General features: G+C 39.6%; 2 protein-coding genes across 2 annotated transcripts in view; both read right to left on the bottom strand.

Moving 5' to 3' along the window:
• The window catches only part of kif19 (kinesin family member 19), a 38813-nt gene extending 31306 nt beyond the window's left edge, over positions 1-7507 (bottom strand). The window contains exons 1-2 of the mRNA XM_028568008.1: positions 6958-7507; positions 4926-5006 (exon numbers count right to left, since the gene is read on the bottom strand). Coding sequence (XP_028423809.1) covers positions 4926-5006; positions 6958-6996 — 120 coding nt within the window. The 5' untranslated portion in view covers positions 6997-7507. The remainder of the gene's footprint in view (positions 1-4925; positions 5007-6957) is intronic.
• A 1012-nt stretch (positions 7508-8519) lies between these two features.
• ttyh2 (tweety family member 2) overlaps positions 8520-21769 on the bottom strand; it is a 67780-nt gene continuing 54530 nt past the window's right edge. Inside the window, exons 7-14 of the mRNA XM_028568759.1 lie at positions 19761-19830; positions 19543-19598; positions 15252-15344; positions 14993-15085; positions 14417-14559; positions 13004-13189; positions 12835-12913; positions 8520-9809 (exon numbers count right to left, since the gene is read on the bottom strand). Coding sequence (XP_028424560.1) covers positions 9729-9809; positions 12835-12913; positions 13004-13189; positions 14417-14559; positions 14993-15085; positions 15252-15344; positions 19543-19598; positions 19761-19830 — 801 coding nt within the window. The 3' untranslated portion in view covers positions 8520-9728. The remainder of the gene's footprint in view (positions 9810-12834; positions 12914-13003; positions 13190-14416; positions 14560-14992; positions 15086-15251; positions 15345-19542; positions 19599-19760; positions 19831-21769) is intronic.

Below are 21769 nucleotides of genomic sequence, written 5' to 3'. Positions count from 1 at the left end.
ATAGCCAATTCATCTGCAGACATGGAAAAAAGAAAAGAAAAAAACATATCTATGGGAACATAGATATAAATTTGTTCCCCGGTTGTTTTTTTCTTATTCTTCCATATGTAGGAGTGTACTACTGAGGAACAGGAACAAAAAAAACAAACAATGGCCCTGACCTTGTCTATGTGTCTCCATGGAGACAAGGCTTCACCATAAAGCATTCCCCACTGTGTGCTACTGACAGGCCAGCCCCGCCGAAGACATGCTTAACAAGTTCAAGGGCTAACGCGTATTCCTACAAGCAAGACATTTAGATCTACATGTCTATGAACATATATTTACAAACTTGAATACTGCAATGACTTTATCACCACTGGCAAGCCCTTAAAAACACGTTTTGGAATAAGGAACCTGATCTGTGTAAATGTACTAAAGGTCAAAAATATGCTTAGAGGAATTAAGTGTATTCTGTAGTGTATAGCTAATTTTGATCAGTTGTCCTATCTAATGTATGCTCTAAATCTCTATCAAGTGTCTTTTGTAAGTAGTGTAAAATCGGCAGTGATATAAAATGGTCCTCTCGGGTGGCTCTTTCACGAGGTTAAGCAACCATCTTTATCCCTTGGAGGATAAGCATAGCTTCCCTGTTAGCCTCTTAAGGAGAGATGACATCACATCTCTTGGTCCTTTAGTAAAACACGGAAAACACTGTTCGGCCACGGTTAGCCTTCTCTCAGTAACAACAACTTCATTCTTATTCTTAATTTTAACTGACAACAAAATGTGACACTGTACTAATTCCCTGAGCTTTGTGATATTTATATTTTGTGAGTAAAATAATTTCTTTCTGAACAGCCAAGTCAAACAAACAGAATAAGTAAGAGTAAATGGCACTCTTGGAGCTGGTATAAACCAACATTTTGTCCATAAACATAGTGGCAAAAAATAATAAATTATCAGTTTTTAATAACCGTAATTCAGATCAAGTCTGCTATCAAAGGACCATATCGGTGGGTTTAAATATTTTGAGGGAAACAACTTCGGTTTATTTCCGAAATCCAAATAAAATAAAATTCAAAGACTTAAAATACTTTTATTACAGTGGCAATAGCTTAGATTTTTTTTGTCAGGGTCACCTTATTTTAGAATGGATGTATGAAATCAATGTAAATGGGTGTTTGCATTTTCAATTTACTACAGAGCTTGCAGTTCACACGTTGCATTATACATTGCCCCCGTTGCGCTTTGGGTTTGACTTTCAACTTCACTTATTTCACTCTTAAATGAAGTGCCTCCTGATTAAAATACAGCTACAAGCAGGAACCAAAACATACTGCCGTAATGAACAAAACCGCAACGTCACAACGTTCCTTATTCCCTGTTTCTAGACGTTTCTCATCTACTTTTGACCGTTAAAGATGTTACAACATACAGTGAAACTGTAACTTTTTGTGATGTCCATTTCTAAACAGTATCTGGACTCCATGGGTGTTCTTTTGTAGTTTTCACTGTCCATAGTCTCCCAGACAACACTAGTTTTGGGCCAATTTCTTCATTTTTCCCAAGCCGGCCAGAATACTTTGTCTCCTACCCCAATGAAGGTGTACATACATTACACTCATCCACAATATTTTTTCAACTTATCTTCTATTGATATCACGTTTACTCTTCCTACGTCAGTTTCAGTCTCAGTATTACTATCTTGACTGAAAACAAATAGTTTAACCTGATGGGTTTAATATCTCATTGATAAATCCACCTCACTACCTCTGACCTGTGTACTTCCCACTCGAGGACAAGAAAAGCCCACTGAGCGCAATAGGTGGTCCATGAAAGGCAGCAATCCCCTGAGGCTGAGTAAAGCCAGAGAGAAAGAAAAAGAGCAGGTGGCACACGGCTTAACCTGAGCTAAAACCCATCCAATGAGCTCATCTCCGCAGACTTAGCTCAACTTCAAGTTGTCTGTTTTCGTCCAGGAGGGCCAGATCTGGGTACTCCCATCCAGTCGGCCAAGTCAGCCACCGGCACCCTGCTAATCTGTCTGAGCGCTATGTGTAGGCCATATGGCTATCACTTGTCTGCCTGTCTCATAAACAAAGTAATCTTTGTGCGTGTGGAAGGGATTGGAGTTCTTTGTATGTACAGTACATATCTGCATATATCCGCGTGTGACTTGGGCAGGGGTGACAGTTATAGGTAATCAGATTGAGCCATTCTGTGGTATATAATCTCACAACATCCCAGTGTTGTTACCTACTTCACTATATCTCCTTCATTAATGCCAGCCAGAGCAGCCAAAGTAAGCCTTTTTCAAGACATAAGTAAACAGCAGATTCCCACAACCCAACTGTCTCAATAACCTGAGTGGACCAGATATAACCCCATAGAGACCCAACAGCATACCTGTCAGTTTGTAATTCTCTCCTCAGCCATACTACAGTATGAACTATGCTATTCAGGTATAAAAATCAACACAATACAGGTAAAGTCGACATGGAGACTCAAATAAAAATATTTTTTAGCTCTGGTTTGATTGAGCTGGAGACAATAACAAAGCCTTATTATGGTGGCTGTGTCAGCACTATATCTACCTGCCTACTGCTATGCTCTAATCCCCTGTGTTCAAGCCTATTTTAATGACAGACACAAGTGTTGATGTTGTCCTAAGACTTGTAATTGAATTACTTCTGAGAAGACACACAAACAAATCAGGTCTCAGCGCCATGGATAACCTCTTTCTAGAAGTGTTCTCTATTAAAATCCTTCAACCGCATGAACAGCCAACTAATCTCACACTTGCATAATGTTTTCCTCCAGCACTGTTACACTAAAGGGAAATCTGAACCACTATGTCAGCAGTTCAGCTATTCTGTATGCCTACTACTGCCTCAATCAGCCGACACTGAACGAGGAAACACCTCAGCAGCTTTGCAGCCAGTATGCTCATTACATTTTAGATAACTTTCATTTATGTGTTGCAGCTGTATATTTTCAAACTGGTAAAGGAAACCCTGTCTTTGCATTTTATTTTAATCACAATCTGTTTTAATAATAAGAGCTTGTGAAAAGTGGCTTTGACTTAAAATTGAACATTTTCTCCACTTTGTAAAAAAATACAGAGCTATATATCGCGTATCGCCATTCAGTGTTACGGCGATGCAAGGAAAAATTTGGGTGCACCTAAATTTTGTGCTGGTGCACCTAAATAAAAAAAGTTAGGCACACCAGTGCAACCAAGGCAAAAAGTTAGTGTGGAGCCCTGTCATTATCATTTGCACTCCCATCATCATCATCACACACTCACCGTTGGTACTGCTAAATGGTCTCCAAGAGGGACCGGTTCAACAGTGAGGGTTGCTGGTAAACATGGTCCTCATGGAGCTTGTATGTCCTTGTCCATTGGTGACATGGTAACAACCTCATAACATACTGTGCACAGTGGTTGTGCTCTTTGGACAGGATCCTCTGAGGGGATCCACGTCCAGTTAGTTAAGTTTTTTCATTGCTAGAATAGATGGATCCAAAATCTATGCGTCTGGTGTAACTTATATTATATGTGACTAGCCCTCTGCTGTTAGTTGATAGCCAATCCACATTCCGTTCATTCAGAAACGGTTCATGTCATGGTTCACTCCAATGGAAAATACAATTATCATAATGGCTCCATTCAAAGCAGTTTACCTGCCGATTAAATTAAAAAGCCATGTCATATTGAGTAGGGGGGGAAATCAAAACAAGACTGTTGGGAATAGAGTGAACAGAGTCAGGCATAATGTTTTTATCAGTGGCGCCGGCGTCCATAATCCTGTACGCACCGTGGATATATATGTTTCAAATTGATTGTGTACAGTTGGCAGTTGGATTAGCGACTCTATCATCCCCCATCTCTCTGCCAGTCAGGGGAATGTAGGGGGGGCAGATCTGGCCCGCTGGTGACATAATCTCTGTTGTTGTTGTTGTTGTTACCTTGACTGTTGAGTGAGAGCTCTGTTTTCTGCGAGACGTCGCGCAACAGAGCCGTAAGTTTTCTCTGCACTGTTTTGAGTGGTTTTAATAAATAGTTTAATGCAAAAACTTTACTCTCATCTTCGTGGAACATTTTAGTGAGCATGTGTCCATAAACAACTGAGTAAGTGGTTTGCCGAATCCAAAGTAGCCACTCCTCATGTCCACTTGAGGCTACATTAGCCACGACTAGCATAACGCGCCTGAATCTCTGATGGAACTGTTGCACCTATTTTGTTCTTTATTCTTTTTATTACTGTCCATGGGGAGTCTGACAGTGTTATGGAGGATCAGTGCTAAATTAATGCAGTACTCCTTCAGTCAATTGACTACTTGCTAATTACTAATTACTACTTGCTGCCCTGGTTGTAACCTTTTGTTATCGTTCAAGTCAGACAGACACACTAGGAGACTGAACTACCATCAGCACAAATGTTTTATGTAAGAAGCGTTACACAGGTCTACATTAGTTAATGTCCAATTAAACCCCAGGCATACACTATGGCGAAGCTTTCAGCCGTCTGCTAATGAACAAATTTGAGGCTTTCTATCCGTCGTTAGAAAGGTCACTCTCTTTGCTACGGGTCTGAGTCATCCAGCATTCATTTACAAATGAAATGTGACATCTGAGCTTTACACCTGATTTGCTTTTAAAAAAGAGCTGTGGGCTTTACCGAGGTCCCTGCAGATACCTCATCTGTGCAGCCTCGTGACAGGCAGGAAGAAGGTTCTGAAACAGAGACAACAGACCTCCACCTCCACCTTCCATACAAGCACGCACTCTGACCCCATCACTCACTCAAGTGCATGCATACTGTATGCACACAGAGGTAGACAGGTTACTGACTGATACACACACACAAAACACACACACACACACACACACACATACACATACACACACACAGCAGTAGAATAAAGGACCGCCATCTCACCTGGTCGTCCACTCTGTGGGCTACGATCGTAGCCGCCTCTTCTTGCTCAGCATCGCTGAGGGGTCGGATCCTCAAGGCAACCTGTTGCACACAGAGTAAATTGAATTAACACAAAGACATTCATTTCACTGAAATTATAGGTTAGAAAATGAATTGAACTCTGCCTGGTTGGGTAGGAACGACATTGGCAGCACACAAGAGTACTTTAGCTTCTACAATCAATGAATTTTCATTTTAAAATGATGTGTCTGGAGTATTCATTCAGTTGTTGCTTAGTTGTAACTGAATATACATCTGTTGAGAGTACTTGCCAGACCTTTTCTGAGCTGGAAGAACATGTGGTACAGGAGAAAATGTGGATTTATTTGTCAGTTGCAGCATATGTGTGAATTCATCTGTTTTCCTGAACAGGAAAATTGATTCTAAACATCAAAATCTTCTTACAAGTCGTGAAACCTGGTGAATAATGTCTACTGTGGCCCTGGAGGAGCTTTGTCAAGTCTTAAAGTTACTACAAAAAAAGAGTTGTAGAATTTGAAAGATGTATGCATGGTCTAAAGAAAATACACAACATTGCATTAGGGCAGGTGTAGCATCCAGTTGTATCAAAGCTTGACCCAGAGTAAGGATGCAATGTCTGTCAGAGTAGCCCAAAATTTATGGAAGTGCAATACAAAAATTGCCTGAGTAGTCTTTTAAATGTCAAGCACAAGATGTAAGATTTTTTCCAGTCAACCAGATAATAAATAACACTCACATTTAGAAGGTCTAAACCAAACCCCGTTGGCTGTTTTTTCAGTGTGAATGTCGCATATTATCCGTGTTATTACATAATTTTTCTCTCTAGTTTCCAGTCCCACAGCCCACACACATGCAGGTTTGGTAAATTGGAAATTCTAAATTGTCCGTAGATGTAAATATGAGTATAAATGTGTTTGACTGTCTGTGTGTGGACTGGTGAAAGGTCTAGGGTGTACCCTGCCTTCTGACCAGTGCATCCTGCGGTAAGTTACATGGCACAGCCACCTTGAATGGGATAAATAGTTATTTAAAACAAATGGATGAATGGATTGATAATTAAAATTCACATTCCGCTTTAAATCACTTCACAACCTGATTAATGCCAATTCCTCCTCCAAAAACGAAAAAACAAATTAGGGTGGTGCCATTTTCCCAACCATCAACCATGGTTTCTTTCCTTGAAAACATTTAGAGATCAATAGGAAAGCTTTTAATGGGATTAAATGGAATGAAAACAGACAATAACAATCACAGCAGTGTCGTCATGTACCCAGAGGATGGCATGCATGTGACCCACTAACACTAACAACATATGCAGTTAAAAAGGGGAATGCTAAAGGGAATAATCAGCCACTCTCTCTGTCAGCACCCTGTAGAAAGTGTATTACATGCTGGACAAGAGAGAGAGGCCAGGCAACTAACAACCACTTCAATTATTCAGATATGGGCTGCAGAACACAGTGCTGGTAGTGTAAAGCTGAGAAATATAAAATATAACATCAACAATGGATGCTGTTAGGAATATAAAAAGAAATATAAAAAAAACTGAAAAATACGCCTTACTAGACACACCTGTATCACATGTATGTATGTAGTATGTATATTATACAATTAGAAACATCTCTTATTGAAATGTGTGTTACAAAACCACCTTTAACAAGAGCTCAATAACAACATTTCATACAATGTCAACAAAAACTGGAACATTACACCAACGTTAAGCATCATATAAGTAGATTTACAGTTGTACTGGATTGCATTATATTGTATAGGTGAATCTAATAAAGTTGCTACTGAGTGTACAGTTGGCAGAATAGTTCTGGGTTTGTGTCTTTGTAGGGTATTAGGCTACATACAAAGTTAACCGTTAAGACCATGAACAACAGCTAGCTTGAGTAAAGGGAAAACGTATACAGAAACTAAGTGATACAAATGTTAAGTTTACAACTCATGGTATTTAAAAATCCCAGTAAAAGCAACATTAAAAGGACATTGTGTAGTTTGAACTTACAGTTAGTTGGTGGTCCTTTGATTCCCCCGTGTCCTTCATGGTCACTTACGCTCAGAGAGGATAATGAGCGTCAACAGCAAACGGGACCATTCTCCTCACTGTCGGTACCTACATGTCACCTCCTCTAAAAGAACACCTGCAGCACACACACTCAACAAGTAATGGACTCTCTGCAGCTGCTGTAATGGTCTCTGACTAGCTCAACAACCTCGCGTCGTGTCTTTCTCACTTAACGACCTCTCGTGACAGTATCAGTCCCAGCTAGTCTCTATTTCTTTCTACTGTAGCTACGTCCTTCAAAGTGCGTCGTGTGTTTTAACCATGGGCTGTAGGTTTCCGCTCAGCAGGTTAGAAACACGAAACACGGGAATAATTTATCTGGCGGCAGACAAAGAGCTGGAGAAGTGGTAGGTAACACCGGGAGCAGTCCACCTGCAAAGCCACTTCCCTGTCTGTCCTCGCTCCACTCCGCTGCCCTGCTGCTGCTGTGGGTTGCTATCGAAATTATTATACGTCCATGGTTGCTATGTGTGTATGTTCGCGTGCGTGCCTGCGTGTGTGTGTGTGTTTGCGCGCGCGTGCGTGTACGTTGTTGTCCATGGAGATCCGCGGAGCAGTGGCGTTCTATCAAGCTACATTTGATTACTTCCGATTATAAAATTAAAAACCCGGATTTTCCAATATTATTTTTCTGTCACAAATGCACAGTTGTAGCATTTAACTAAGTAGGCCTACATTTACGCAAGTATCCTGTCGTACTGTACAGTGTTGAGGTACTTGGGTTTCCAATTTCATGCTACTTTATAGGCTAATTCTACTCCTGTAGGCTACATACGAAATGGCTTTTTATATCTCAAAATGTTTAAATTGCTTTTATCATTATCAATTTGTTACTAGTATTATCCTATTTCTCTAACTCTTTAGGACTTTATTTTATTTTCACTCCTTATGGCTCCTGTTATTAATACCTGTGTTATTGATTTGTTTCTCTTATAAAACACTTTAAGCTGCATTTTATGTTATAAAAGGTTCTTAATCAAGATTATTATTATTAAGGTAACAGAGTATTTTAACAAAGTGGCATTATCACTTTTACTTATGTAAAATGTCTTAATACTTCCATAAGTATTAACTTCCATTCCACCACAGCAAATGTAAACACAGGCTATATACAGTCCTATTTGTTAACTATATATTGTTCAGACTTGTTTTTGTTGTATTCCACACATACCTAAAAAATCATGGTAGCCTATAGGCTACTGTGTGAAATTAACCACAACAGCTTTTTCTACCGAGTTAATACCTATGGTTAATTCAGTTTTCAAAGAGCAGCACTTAGACTATGCTGACATCTGCTGGAAGAATTAAAAAATACCTTACTGTGCTCAGTTTTAAACCACTAATGCCAGACCTATCTTTATCTCCACAGCGCTGTGTCAAGCAACTTGTTGGCCACTTGTTAGATTTTAGGGGCGCTTTGGTGTTGATCATAACAGTTTTCCCTGTGGTATTGTGCACCCAAAGGATATGGGCACCCAACAACAAAGTGAAGACACATCAAGTTGTATTCAAAATGGATTTATTTAACTCACAATTAGACCCCGTTGTATGGGGTCACACACAAAATTAAGCACCATTCTCAGTGCCTGTACAATATAACATGCTTAAAGAAATGACACTTACTAAAATAATTAATAAACAAAACTGCATGTATTAAATCCATACAGAAAATTGTTGTTATTCAATTCAAACATGTACTGTTTGGATGGTTTGAAATTATGTAAATAATCACCTTATTCTCATTATTCACGGTTAGAGCAGCACAGCTTCCCAAGACAGAAACTACAACTTATTTTTTTATTGTATTAGCTGGATTAGATATGTAGAGAACATGAATTACCGGCCCTTTATAAAATACAAAAAAAAAGATTCTATGTGACATCGCCACACAAAACTAGAAAAAAAATATATAAAAATTGGCACATTGTTTAAACAAAATCAAAGTAAACCACATCGGAATGAGACAACTGTCTGTTATTGTAAAACCTATATACAGAAGCCGTGGTCTCAAGGTAGTCTCGTCTCCAGGAGATTTAAGAGTCACTTGCAGGCGTGTCTGTGTGTGAATGTAAATAAATTAAACCTCAACCATACCTCCGGCTGTGTGTGGCCAGTGCTGGGTTTGTGCTTCACAAATATCAAGCATGAAGCATAATACATAGAAAATAATATGTTTACATCAGCTGTCATGTTCACATTTTTCTCTTTAGAGTCATGAATGTAAGTTTTGTAATGTAAAAAAATACTTTGAAACAGAAGAGACAAATCATACTAAATTGTCTGTTTTTTTTTTTTACTTTATAGTGACCCCGTTGCTATGTTTTACTGCAGTGAGAAATCCATCCTCAAAACTTCTTCTATCAGCTGTAAGTTATGTTTGCCAAACTCAGGTACATAAAGACAGTCAAATCTTCCCTAAATGCTTCACCAATAGATGACACAGCATGACCAACACATCATATTAAGAGCAGGTTGAATTTGAGAGCATGTGTCAGAAATATTTAGCAAGTTCCCCCAAAATACCTTGGTGCAGACAAGTGTGATTAATCATTTACGAGCACAGAGAACAGTACCGATATGGTTCCATTGTCCTGAGACTGCACAGCCAGATGTTACACTTTGTCCTCTATGATGATTGGAGTAGCCACACACTCTTTTGTCTGTTGAGCGTGTGTGTGGTGCTGTATCCCTCCTCGATCAGATAAAGAAGACTATGCTTGGAAGTCGTTCCCAAAGTGTCTAATCTGTTCCTCCGTCATGGACAGATAGGTGGCCCGCATACTGGGGGAGTACTGTCAAGGAAAAGTCAAACACACAGACACAAACACAGGATGTTACAAGTTGATACTGTGAGTGGAGTGTGAGGTTTCACAGGTATGGCCTGACCCCAATCATCAGTTATAACGACAGAAAATGCCATGGGGGTTTAAAGGAATAGTCCACTGGAAATCTATTTTTTGAGGATCAATTTCTCACCACGTGTGGGATTGAAAGGCGGCGCTGTAAACATTGAAGCTTAGCCGAGGATGGCAGCTAAAGTCAGGTTGGATTCACTGAAGTTACAGGTGATTCCAGTCAGGACCAATAATTCACAAAATATGCTACATGAAGATAGATCTGTTACCTTCAGACAGAGCCAGTCTTTTGTGTTTAACTATTTAACTTAGCATAAAAGACACTTACCCTAACATTCTTAAGCTAACCTTACCCCTAACCAACCCTAACCCTAACAATCTTAAAGGTCCTATGACATGCTGCTTTTTGGATGCTTTTATATAGGCCTCAGTGGTCCCCTAATACTGTATCTGAAGTCTCTTTCCCGAAATTCAGCCTTGGTGCAGAATTACAGCCACTAGAGCTAGTCCCACAATGAGCTTTCCTTAAGATGTGCCATTTCTGTGTCTGTAGCTTTAAATGCTATTGAGGAGGAGAGAGTAGGGGGCAAGGTGGAGGGTGGGGGTGTGGCCTTGACCAACTGCCATGCTTCGCTTGTTTGCAAGCCATGATGTCTCTCTCTTTCTCATGGGCGGGCCAAATTCTCTGGGCGGGCAAAGCAGAGAAAGGGGAGGTAACCTTTCCCCTTATGACGTCATAAAGGGAAGATTCCAGATTGGCCCATCTGAGCTTTCATTTTCTCAAAGGCAGAGCAGGATACCCAGGGCTCGGTTTACACCTATCACCATTTCTAGCCACTGGGGGACCATAGGCAGGCTGGGGAAACTCATATTAATGTTAAAAAAAACTCAAAGTGACATTTTTATGCCATGGCACCTTTAACCTAACCCTAACCCTAACATTCTTAACCTAACCTTACCCCTAACCAAGCCTAACCCTGATATTCTTTACCTCACCTTAACCAATATCACTCCTTATGCCTAAACCAAACCAACCGATCAACCAATCCGAGGCAGGTCATGCCTTCGCCTGTCCCTTCGGACCATCCAATCTAGCATCGACAAATGTCAAACTGTTTCTTTAACATTTCCTGTCATTTATATTGCAATTCCAGTCATTGTTTCCAAAATACTTCCCCCGGACCAGCCCTTGACCCACGTCCTGCACAATGTTTAGCCTTTTATTTATTTTTTTCTATCTACCTTTTTGGACTTTTGCCTACCTGCTATTGTCCCTGTTTTGTCTGTAAGTCGTGAATTTAAGTCCTCACCTTGCGTTTTTATGCATTGTCACACAACTCTGGTTCACCATTGGAATCCACCATAACTGCTATCAATCCAAGCTGACTACAGTTGCCATCTTCCACAAAGAAGACCATCTTCAAGCCTACAGATGCTGAGTGTTTTATGCTCAAAAGATAGATTTTCTCAACTCATACATACAGACTCAGGGCATAGGTGACAAATGTATTCTACAGTTTGTTTAAACAAATTAATTCATTACTTAATTTTTAAATTAGTAAGACATCAATCACGTTGACATTAACAGTAACTGTGACATCACTCTAAATCTGTCAATACCCAAATAAAATCCATTCAATAGCGGTACACACCTTAGGCAGTACAATCTATAGAATTAAATGAGCAGAACCGCATGCACAGGGAGGCCAACTGTGAGGAAATCCAGGGACATAACTACAGTACCACTCTGTGAACACTAGGGGCAGACAAACCCTCACTAACTCAAACAGACTTTCTGGAATGAGGACAACAGGTTTTGAGTTAAAAAGCCATGCCAGACAGGAAAACTGCACAGGAACCAAACAAAGTGATGTGAAGGAGAGGGAAAAGACAGAGATGCAACAGAGGAAAAGTGAGGGAGTTAACCCTGAAGAAGAGTTGAAAAGACTTACTCGGTTTCTATACTGCTGAGAGTATATCTCCAATAGTTGATAAAAAAAGAATAAATATAGAAATGAAAGATACAAACAAACAAACATACACATGACAAACAAACAAAAATATATAAAAGAAGCTGTTAGCCGCAGACTACTGCATGATGCTGTATAATTGAAGTCATGAGGGAGAATGTAATTACACATTACTTGCTGGCATTAATTAGGAAAGAAGTCACAAGTGCAATCACATGTTTTGAAACTAAAACTGTGGAAATACACAAATATGAAAAGTAGAAAATATATTGATTTTTGTTACATCTTTTTGTGGAATTAAAACCTCTACGCATTAGAACAAATATGATGCAATTTATCAAAAATAAAAGATGTATTTAGTTTGTATTTCCTGGTGATCACAACATTGTCTCTCTAAATTACCCTTTAAAAAGAAGGTTACAAAACACTGATCTAAAGTAGATTAGATACCTGCAGAATGCCCCTAAATGCTGTATTTCATCACACACGTGCAGCATGTTATTAAGAGGCTTTGCCCAATGAATATTTAATCTGAAATGGGGGGTGGGACCTTTAGTGTCAACATTTAGTGAGTTTAGAGTTAAAGACCCGGGTCACTCCCTCCTGGGAATTTGGCCTGAAAGAGGCTAAATGATGTTCACTTCATGATTAAATATTAATCACATTACTTCCCCTCTCCTTGTTTTGGTACGGTAAGTCAGCCTCAGTAAGTTATGGAGGGCAGAAGAAGGCACAGTGTTTAACGAAAGATCATCTCATTAAATACCTTTTTAAAAATGTATTAAATTAAAGAAAGGTTATTAGATATGGCTTAACATTTGAGTGATGTTAAAGTGAAGTTTCAGGAAGGAAGTGAGCTGAGTCACCGAGTGAAAATATGAATAAAATAATCAGTAGTTATTTATAATAAAACAATTTCCTGTGCTTTAAAGGCTAAATATGTCTTCTAGCTCAGAGGGAAGTGACATCATGGCCTCTGGGACCCAACGCACCGAGGGGGGTGGTGAGCCTCGTCCTATCAAAGGCACATTCTCATACCGCGGATTTCCCCCGAACAGAGCTGTCTGGTTCCTGAGAAAGAAAGAAAGAAAGAAGCGACTCAGAAGAATTATGAAATTTACAAATCCCCCTTTGCTCCACACATTATTTCAGTTCACTCACATGTACTCAGACACAGGGGCGTTGGAGACAGCTGGGGCGGGCGGGTGTAAGCTGTTCTGGCTGCCCATGCTGCTGCTGTAGCTGCAGAAGCTGTGCATGTTGGTGAGGTTGGGGTTCTGAGGGACGATCCTCCTCGCTCGCGGGTTGAATGGATCTTCCTCATCGATGTCATCATAATCTCGTTCTCTAGAGGTGGAGAGAAACATCATAAGAGGAGCTTGTGAGGTGTGCTGGAGGGAGAGACGTGAGGCAACAATACCGCGTGAGGTGAAAGTCAGCAGTAGCAGCAGCAATGGATGTAACTAACCCCTAACCCTAAGCTCATGTAGACAATTAAGGTACTTACCGTAAGCTACTTCTTCTCTGAGTCATAACTCAGTAAAATCAAAACCTACAGAAATGATGTGCATATTTTTAGATTCAGTGACTTACACTTACACACTGGATATCATCATCTTAGATGTCCATAAACGAATAAACAGCATGAATCGGCTTAGAAATCATAAACAAGACGTTCCTTATAACTGCAGAACTCGGCTAAGAATCATCACGTAAGTGACAGTGACATTTTAATGGTGCCAATTAGCCAAAATTTAAAGAAATAAAGGGGTAAAAGAAACGGGGCTACGTTGTAACCCACAGTGTACAACCTACAACTCACTCAATCCACGGCAACATTATACTTCCTGTTTACATCCCCCAAAGAATTATGGGATCTGTACTGACTAGGGCTGCTCCCTCTTAGTTGATTAGTCAACAAATCGTTTGTTTTGGTCTAAATTAGTCAACTTAGATTTCTTTAGTCATGTTTTACGGTTTTTTCATGCTGAATGACTTATTTCCAAGAAACGTACGAGCACATCTCTGGTAAACACAAGAATTAAAGTGGTGCTTTTGCATGACTCTATGCGGAGAAACTCAGATTTACAGATCTGTCGATTAAATCAACTAATCGATTAGTCGATACAATTGAATGAGTGTTAGTCGACTAAGAATTTCTTCAATCGAGCACAGCCCTAGTACTGACATCATTTAAAGCATAAATATACCCAAAATAAGTAGAAGAAAAATAATAACAGGAATGACAAAAACATTAATATTAGCTTTTTTCGTATTGGAATATCAATCATTTCTTCTTCAGACTTTGCAAAATGAACGAGTTTAAATAAGGGAAGCACAGAATAATGGCACTGAATGAGTTATAAGCTACATAAAAAGGGTATTCCAGAGCCCAATACCTTGCACTACCACAATTGAATTTTTATTTGTGGCAATTGTACAATTGTAAGAACATATTCACACACATGCACAGGTAATCTCATACAGTGGGTGAAGCTGCATAGAGATAGAGATGGCTGCGGGATGAGGAAATGAGGGCGCTCAGGCAGGCAGAGAAGCAGAGAACGAACTGACCTGCAGGCAATTTGTCTCCATGCCCTGGGAATGGCACACAGCATGACAGTAAAGGCACAGGCTGCCAGGGTGGAGAAAAGGCAGAGGTAGAGTACACCCTCCACCCCATCATAGCACACCCCCACCATTGCATCCAGGTAGTCCTAAAGAGGTCAAACAAATAATATAACACAGACGAAGAGGTAGATGCACGAACAGTTTGCTTGTACAGACGGACTCTTACTGTCATATTTGAATTCACAGCAGAAAAAAATGAACCAACGATGAAAAAGCACTTAGTCGTCTCCAGGAAGACACCATCAAGACTTCATACGTGTCAGACACATTCAGTGGGATGTTCATATTATTCATGTAAACTGCACTGCAGTCATGAGCCACACTGTACAGGTTGGAGAGTGCAGGGAACTCAGTTTAGAAAAGTTATTCTCATTAAATTTGAAATTCTTTCTGTTGTGCATTGCTCCGCTCTGTTCCCAGTTCCACTTTCAGTTTGATGCTGAAATCCTGCGTGGCCACTTAATCTCCTATTAACCAAGTTGGGCTGCTGTGATGCCAATTAGGATGCAGTGAACAAACCTTGTTGAGCCCCCTGCAGTCCAACAGGGCAGTCAGCTGGTGCAGACTGGCCTCTGAGGAGTTAAGCAAATGCTGGATACCCAGTAGGTCTCTCTGCGGAGAGGTCATCAGAGTATCACTGACAAACACTTGAGCACTTATTTATATGAGAAAATTCTTCTAATGTTACTCCAAAAATATTTTTAACTCTTTTGTACTACAGCATAAAAGTCATAGCTTGGTGTGTGTGTGTGTGTGTGTGTGTGTGTGTGTAAGATACCTCAGCTGTAGGAAACAGAGGCACAGCAAACTGCAGCAGGCCCTGGACCTGGATCTGCATGGTGGTCAGGGACCTCTGGAAGATGGTCAGAGGCTGCAAACAAGAAAGTGTGTTTGGATGCATGCAGAATAAAGAGCATGCAAATGAAGAATAAACACTGATCCTAATGGAAGTCTTAAAGGGAGGGAGCTGCTGTAAAATGAAATTATGTACTCGTCTGGGACAGGTCTGCTTGCTGTCCCCAGAGTCCGAACTAAAATGGGGGAAGCAGCATTCAATTTTTATGCTCCACATATCTGGAACAAACTCCCAGAAAACTGCAGGTCGGCCGCAAATCTCAGTTCTTTCAAATTAAGGCTGAAGACCTTTCTTTTTGATGTTGCCTTTCTTTAAATAATTGTTAATTTATAAGTCCTCTGGGATGCCAAGTTTGGAACCTGTGTTGCAACAGAAAAGAGTTAAAGTATAAGTCCTCTGGGAGGCCCGAGTTGGACTCGGTTAACTTCTTCTTATACTGCACTGTACATTTTATTCTAATCTTTTATCTGTTTTTAATTTTTGTAATTGTTTTTAACTGCTCTTTAATGTTTTAATTTTTTTAATCGTTTTTTAACTGCTCTTTAATGTTTTATGTAATGCACTTTGAATTGCCCTGTTGCTGAAATGTGCTATACAAATAAAGCTGCCTTGCCTTACTTGCATTTTTAAGAATGAATAAGAATGAATATGCAGACTTCTTGTCCTTTCACAAAATGAAAACACACTGAGGAAAGCATAACACCTAACAAAATGGATCTTATTTTTCTGTAATTTAATTTGTTAGTTTATTCGGTTACACTTTACTTGAAGGTATCTACATAAGAGTGCCATGACACTGTCATGAATGTGACATAAACATTATAAATAAGTCATAAACTTTTACGACAAAACGTTTCTTTTAGTAAGTATCATTCGGTTTTTGAATGTGACAAGTTATGATTGGGGTTAGGATTAGGGTTAGAGTTCATGTGTCATTACTGTGTCATGACAGTGTCATGTGTTCATGACAGTGTCATGTCACTCTTATGTAGATACCTTCAAGTAAAGTGTTACCGTTTATTCAAAAGGATCAGTTCAGATAAATTAATAGCAAAAACCACAGAGTGGCCAGAATGAGCCTTGAACGCTGTTAAGAAACCCTCAAAATCTAATAAAATCAGAAATTTTTTCACAAGGTTAACAATATATAAAAGAACAGGGTGTGCAAGAAAAATCATAAGCACAAATACAACACAGTGTGGTGATTGTTGGAGCTTGTATTGCAAGACAAATTTCCGTGTAATGGACAATAAAGTGCTATCTATCTATCTATCTAAAACGTTAGTGAAAAGTATTAATTTGGTCCTAATACAGTCAATTTGATTAAATAAATTACTATGTTATGGCTTTGTAGGGTAGTGAACTGATATAAAGTATCCTATTAATACATGCTGTAGTTTGAGTCTGTAATTGTGGATGTGTAGGTTTATGATCCCACCAACAGGGGGCAAAATAATCCTCCACATTTGGTACTATCTTAGTGGATGATCACAACCTACCTGAAAAACAGCACCTTCTGTCTAATGCCTCTTTTTTTAATTAACATTCAAGCATAACAGTACTAAATTAATTAGTCACATCTCCAAAGTAAAATTGTATCTTCACAGTCACCCAACCTAACAAGAGTAGCCTGGAAACCCCTAGGCCTTCGTAACAATGTTCTATTGAAACAGGATATGGTCAATTACCTCAACCACTAATAAATATAATTGCTTTCCTCTGATCTGACATTTCTTCTCTGGATCTGCATGACTGTCTATGGTCAAACTTCTCTCTGCAGCACAATCTAACGGCCTGATCAGATTTGGCTTTTTTATTTTTAGCTTGGGTGAGCTTGTTCAGAGCCGAATAATGTAAAAAAATAAAATAAAATGAAATGTGAAATACAAGGGCACAGAGGATAGAACTAACAGGGCACTGCTGTGGTTCAGGCTCAGAACACATGTGTGTGACATATAAGGGAGGAAGAGAAAGAGAAAGAGAAAGAGAAAGACAGCTTGTATGTTTGCCAATCAGTATGAATTTCTGTATCTGGCAGCTTGCTTGTGAACTTTGCACCTGTTGGGTATCTGTGTGGGCGTGGTGGAGAAAAGAGTGCTGACTTTGTTTACCAGGCAGGGGTGATGGCTGTCTGCCCTCTGCTGCTGTGCTCTTGTTATCCTAGGGGCATGTCTATGAGAGCCAGATAATAAGATCGGAGCTCTGCTAGGCCAGAGCTCGCACAAATTGACTTCACCGTTGACTGATGTCAGCGGTGAAGCCAGTGATGTGACCCACAAATGACCACAATCTACTCTGCTTCTCTATAGAGTAAGCTCACAGAACTTTAGAAGAGGATGATACACCAAATAGTTTTATCTAATCTGCAATGTTACAGCCTTTGTTTCGGGAGATTTGTAACATTTTGGCTTGTTTTCTTGATACATGCCAAAGACTGAAGAAATACAGGAGAAAGAGACAGAGAGAAAAATGATGGTGACAGCCTGGGAGATAGTGTTGGAAGCGTTGCACTTTTGTAACGTTCAGCCAGACCTGTGAGGTGAAGTTATGATGTAAATCAGCCAGACAGGCCTGGACAGAGAGAAAGAGCTTGACAAAGATCAGCCTTGAGGGGCAGAGAAATGAACTCCCCCATCCAGCACAGATTTCACAGGTCAAAAGATGTTTAGAGCATAGCTTAGTGAGCATAATTTGGTTGAAAGATTAATGTCTTCAACAGCATTTAATTGACTATATGTCAATATGTATTGAGGACTTGCTCCATATTTCAATGAAGTCATTTAAATACTGTTATTTTCAAGATTATTGTTTGGGCTTTTCCACCTTTAATTGATAATACAGCTAGGTGAGAAAGGGGGAAGACATGCAGGAAATTGTCACAGGTCGGATTCAAACCCTGGACCTCTGCGTCGAGGCATAAACCTCTCAATATATGTGCGCCTGCTCTACCCATTGATCCAACCCGGCCACCAGTTAAACTGTTTTTATGTAACCTAGATGCAGGGCAGTAGCCAGGATTTTGTAAATACCCCACCCCCTTTGTCCTATTTAATTTAATCAGTCAACAGTTAATTTCTATTCCTTTCTTATTAATATACATTCTTTAAATCTTATTTCCAAAAATAAAGCTTAAAACAATGTTCCTTCTTCATACTCCCAGGACAAATATCCTATAAATTCAGTCCTATTTAGGGCTGTGTATTGAACCTTAACACATTCTAAATACTGAGCTAAATGTATTGATAGCAGTATCAAAGTATTAAAAACTGTTACACTGATTTAATCAGGAACCATTTCTAACTTTAGATTACATTTTAATTAGGCAAAAGTTTTTATTCAACCCTGACCCAAGATTTTTGATTTATTTTGTTAAATGCAAAATTAAGGTTGTGAAACAGATGCATATTCCCCAAAGTAAGGTATTGTATAGACATTGTATTCCATACATCGCGCTTCGCAAGTACAACAAATCATCGGCTCTCTACTTTCATTGGATTTTGGGTGTTTTATCAAATTGTTTAAGCATTTGGAAAAAAAACAGTATCCTAACTGAACGTTGACATATACCAGTCTGTGATTATCTTCCTTTAATATTAGTCTAAATAATTAATAATTTCTGATTTTTTAACTCAAGAATTAGGTATAATTTCCTATAAATGAGGTTTATTGACCATGAATTCCAAATATAAATGTAAAACTAGTGGTAATAAGTTGGTGTTAGAGGTGTTTATACATGGTAATGAAAAGAAGTGCTAAATGTAAAAAAAGAAGAAAAAACCCCCGCCAAAAGCATTGAAAAAAGCGCCAAAAGTATCGAAAAAAAGAGACAAAAACGTCAGAAAAAGTGTTGGTTTTCAGTTTTGACCCGGGAGGACGACAGGTGCACGGTCCAATGGAAGACAACACAAGGGTTTAAGTATATTGAGTCTAAACATACTGCAATTGTAAATTACCCAGTGTGTACGTTTTTTAATTGTAGAATTGAATTGTAGAATGAACTCCCCCACATTCCCAGTAAAAATACAATTGACATGACCCCAGTGTTAGCTACTGGCCCTGCTTATACTAGTCCTCTACAAAATGTTACATTTATGAACTGCATTAAGCTCTTTAAACATAGACATGTAAACATCTTTTGACCTGATAATCAATGCTCGCTTGTTCATATCAGTCAACAATCAGTAGGAGTTCAGCAAAGTATCCTGTTTCCTACCTGCTGGAAAGGGTTGGAGAGAGTCTGGTTGCAGTAAAGATAGTAATGAACGATATCTGTGAAGAAAAAAAAAAAAAAACAGGCGGAAGAAGGTGATTAGAAGCATTTTCAACCGTCATTTTCCAAAGCGCAATTAGTGTCATGGCACAGCTCCAATGCTTTCGTAATTACAACTCCATTAACGCAACATTATTCATATAATTCACACTGAAACTCACCACTACCAATGATACCCTTTGTCTGGCTCATGAGGTACTTGTCGGGGGAGACGCAGAAATCACTTGTGCCCTGAAATAAAAAAAAACAGGAGATGTGTGAGAGCAGTGACCAGAAAGAAAACAGCTTAACATGAATGAATGGCTCTTGAAATAAGGCGGTTAAGACCAGAAATTCATGATAACCATTCAGAGAAGGAATGGATCAGAATATCAAATGCTCTACCTGACAGTAATCGTTTTAAAACATGTCTAGACATGAATACTTTTCAATTCTGTCACTCACACACCACTTTGACTCCGCCGCACAGTGCTAACAAGAAACCTGCCTTGGCAAAATAACAGAAGTGAGGATTATTCTCCAAACTGCACTGTCTGAATGTTAAATGTCCCCTGGGCTCAGGTCAAACACACTGCGCGTAGCTTTACCTTCTCCGGAGGGGCGACGCTAATGAGCAGCGCACACAGATAAGATACAGCAAGCTGAGTTCATCAAAAAACCCGAGCTAGTTTGTTAGAAACAAGGGATACGAAGGAGCTCTGCAAATCAGGAGCAACTTTGTTAGAAGTCCTGAAGGGAAAACTGTGATTTTCTGGGTCTGACTACCCGCTGTCTGTAATTAAGAGTTTTGCAAAGGGATGCATTCATGATGTATTCATTTATTGTGAACTAAGGCACTAACTGCAGCCTACAGAAACATTTATTTTTTTTAAGATGATTTTTTGGGGCATTTTTAGGCCTTTATTGACATCACAGCTGAAGAAATGAAAGGGGAGAGAGGGGGGAATGACATGCAGCAAAAGGCCGCAGGGCGAAATCAAACCCGGGCCCGCTGAGTCGAGGAGCAAACCTCTATACATGGGAACCTGCTCCACCAACTGAGCTATCTGGGCACCCACACACACACACATTTTGAAGATTGCCATGCAGACTCACAAACATCGGCAGTCAGTCAAGCCCAAAAACATCTGATGTGCACACCTGTGAACACAGACTGTAGCCACAAACAAAGATCCTCAGAAAGACAAACAAAAACACTGTCTACAACACACCACATTGGCATGCAGAGCTCCTCTGGATGCGGTGGTTGTCTTGACATCATTAGAGCGCAGCCACAAAACTCGGTCTCATTTAAAGTGGGACACAGCAGTCTGGCTGCAGTGGCAAGTACAATTTCACTAGTTCAACTCTGAGTCAGGGTGGAGGACAAAGCATTGCAGTGCTTTTCAGATATTTTCAGATGCCAGAAGTTTTCTGGGCGATTTGATGGCTAAGTGGCCCCTGCTGCTCACCTCAACAGTCGAAAACCATTAAAGTCAGTTCATGTGGAGAGTTGCCCAAAGGTGAGAAATGTCAATTTATTTTATCCCTGCAATGGACTGATGACCTGTCCAGTATTTGTTGCAGTCTGCAGCCCCTGAAAGCCCCTAGAAATGGATGACTGGTGTCAAGAGTCGGAGTGAAACCATTATTGAAAATAGAGGAAATAAAGTAAAGTAAAGGCAAATTTAAAATTGAACAAAAGTGATATCTTCCAAAATGATTCACATGAGATTTATGTTTTAAAGTACTAAGGCTGAAACAGATAGTCCATCAAGCAATTATTAGCGGTAAATGAATTGCAATTAATTAACTGCAATTTTGATCATGGATTAGGCATTCAATTTATAAAGCAAATATTCACAGGTCCCAGCTTCTCAAATCATCATTTAAAAAGGAATATCTTTGGGTTTCGGACAAAAAAAAAAGCTACTTTGAAGACATCACCATGGGCTTTTTCCAACATTTTATAGACTAAGTGATTAATCAAAAGTCACCCCTAGAAATGTGTCATTCGTATTCCGAGCAGTGCAGACGGTACTGAGTCACACACTGAGTTACACATGTAACAGGCCAGTGTCACTCGACTGAGAAGACACATACACAACACACAATTATTCACACAAAGACATGATGTCTGATGGTGCATGAGAGGCCAATGCTGATTGTTCATGTAATTGTTTTGGTCACA

The sequence above is a fragment of the Perca flavescens genome, chromosome 21, assembly GCF_004354835.1.
Source record: "Perca flavescens isolate YP-PL-M2 chromosome 21, PFLA_1.0, whole genome shotgun sequence".
In the NCBI taxonomy this organism is placed as follows: domain Eukaryota; kingdom Metazoa; phylum Chordata; class Actinopteri; order Perciformes; family Percidae; genus Perca; species Perca flavescens.
The sequence above is the reverse complement of the archived record's forward strand: the minus strand, read 5'-3'. Positions and strand labels throughout refer to the sequence as shown.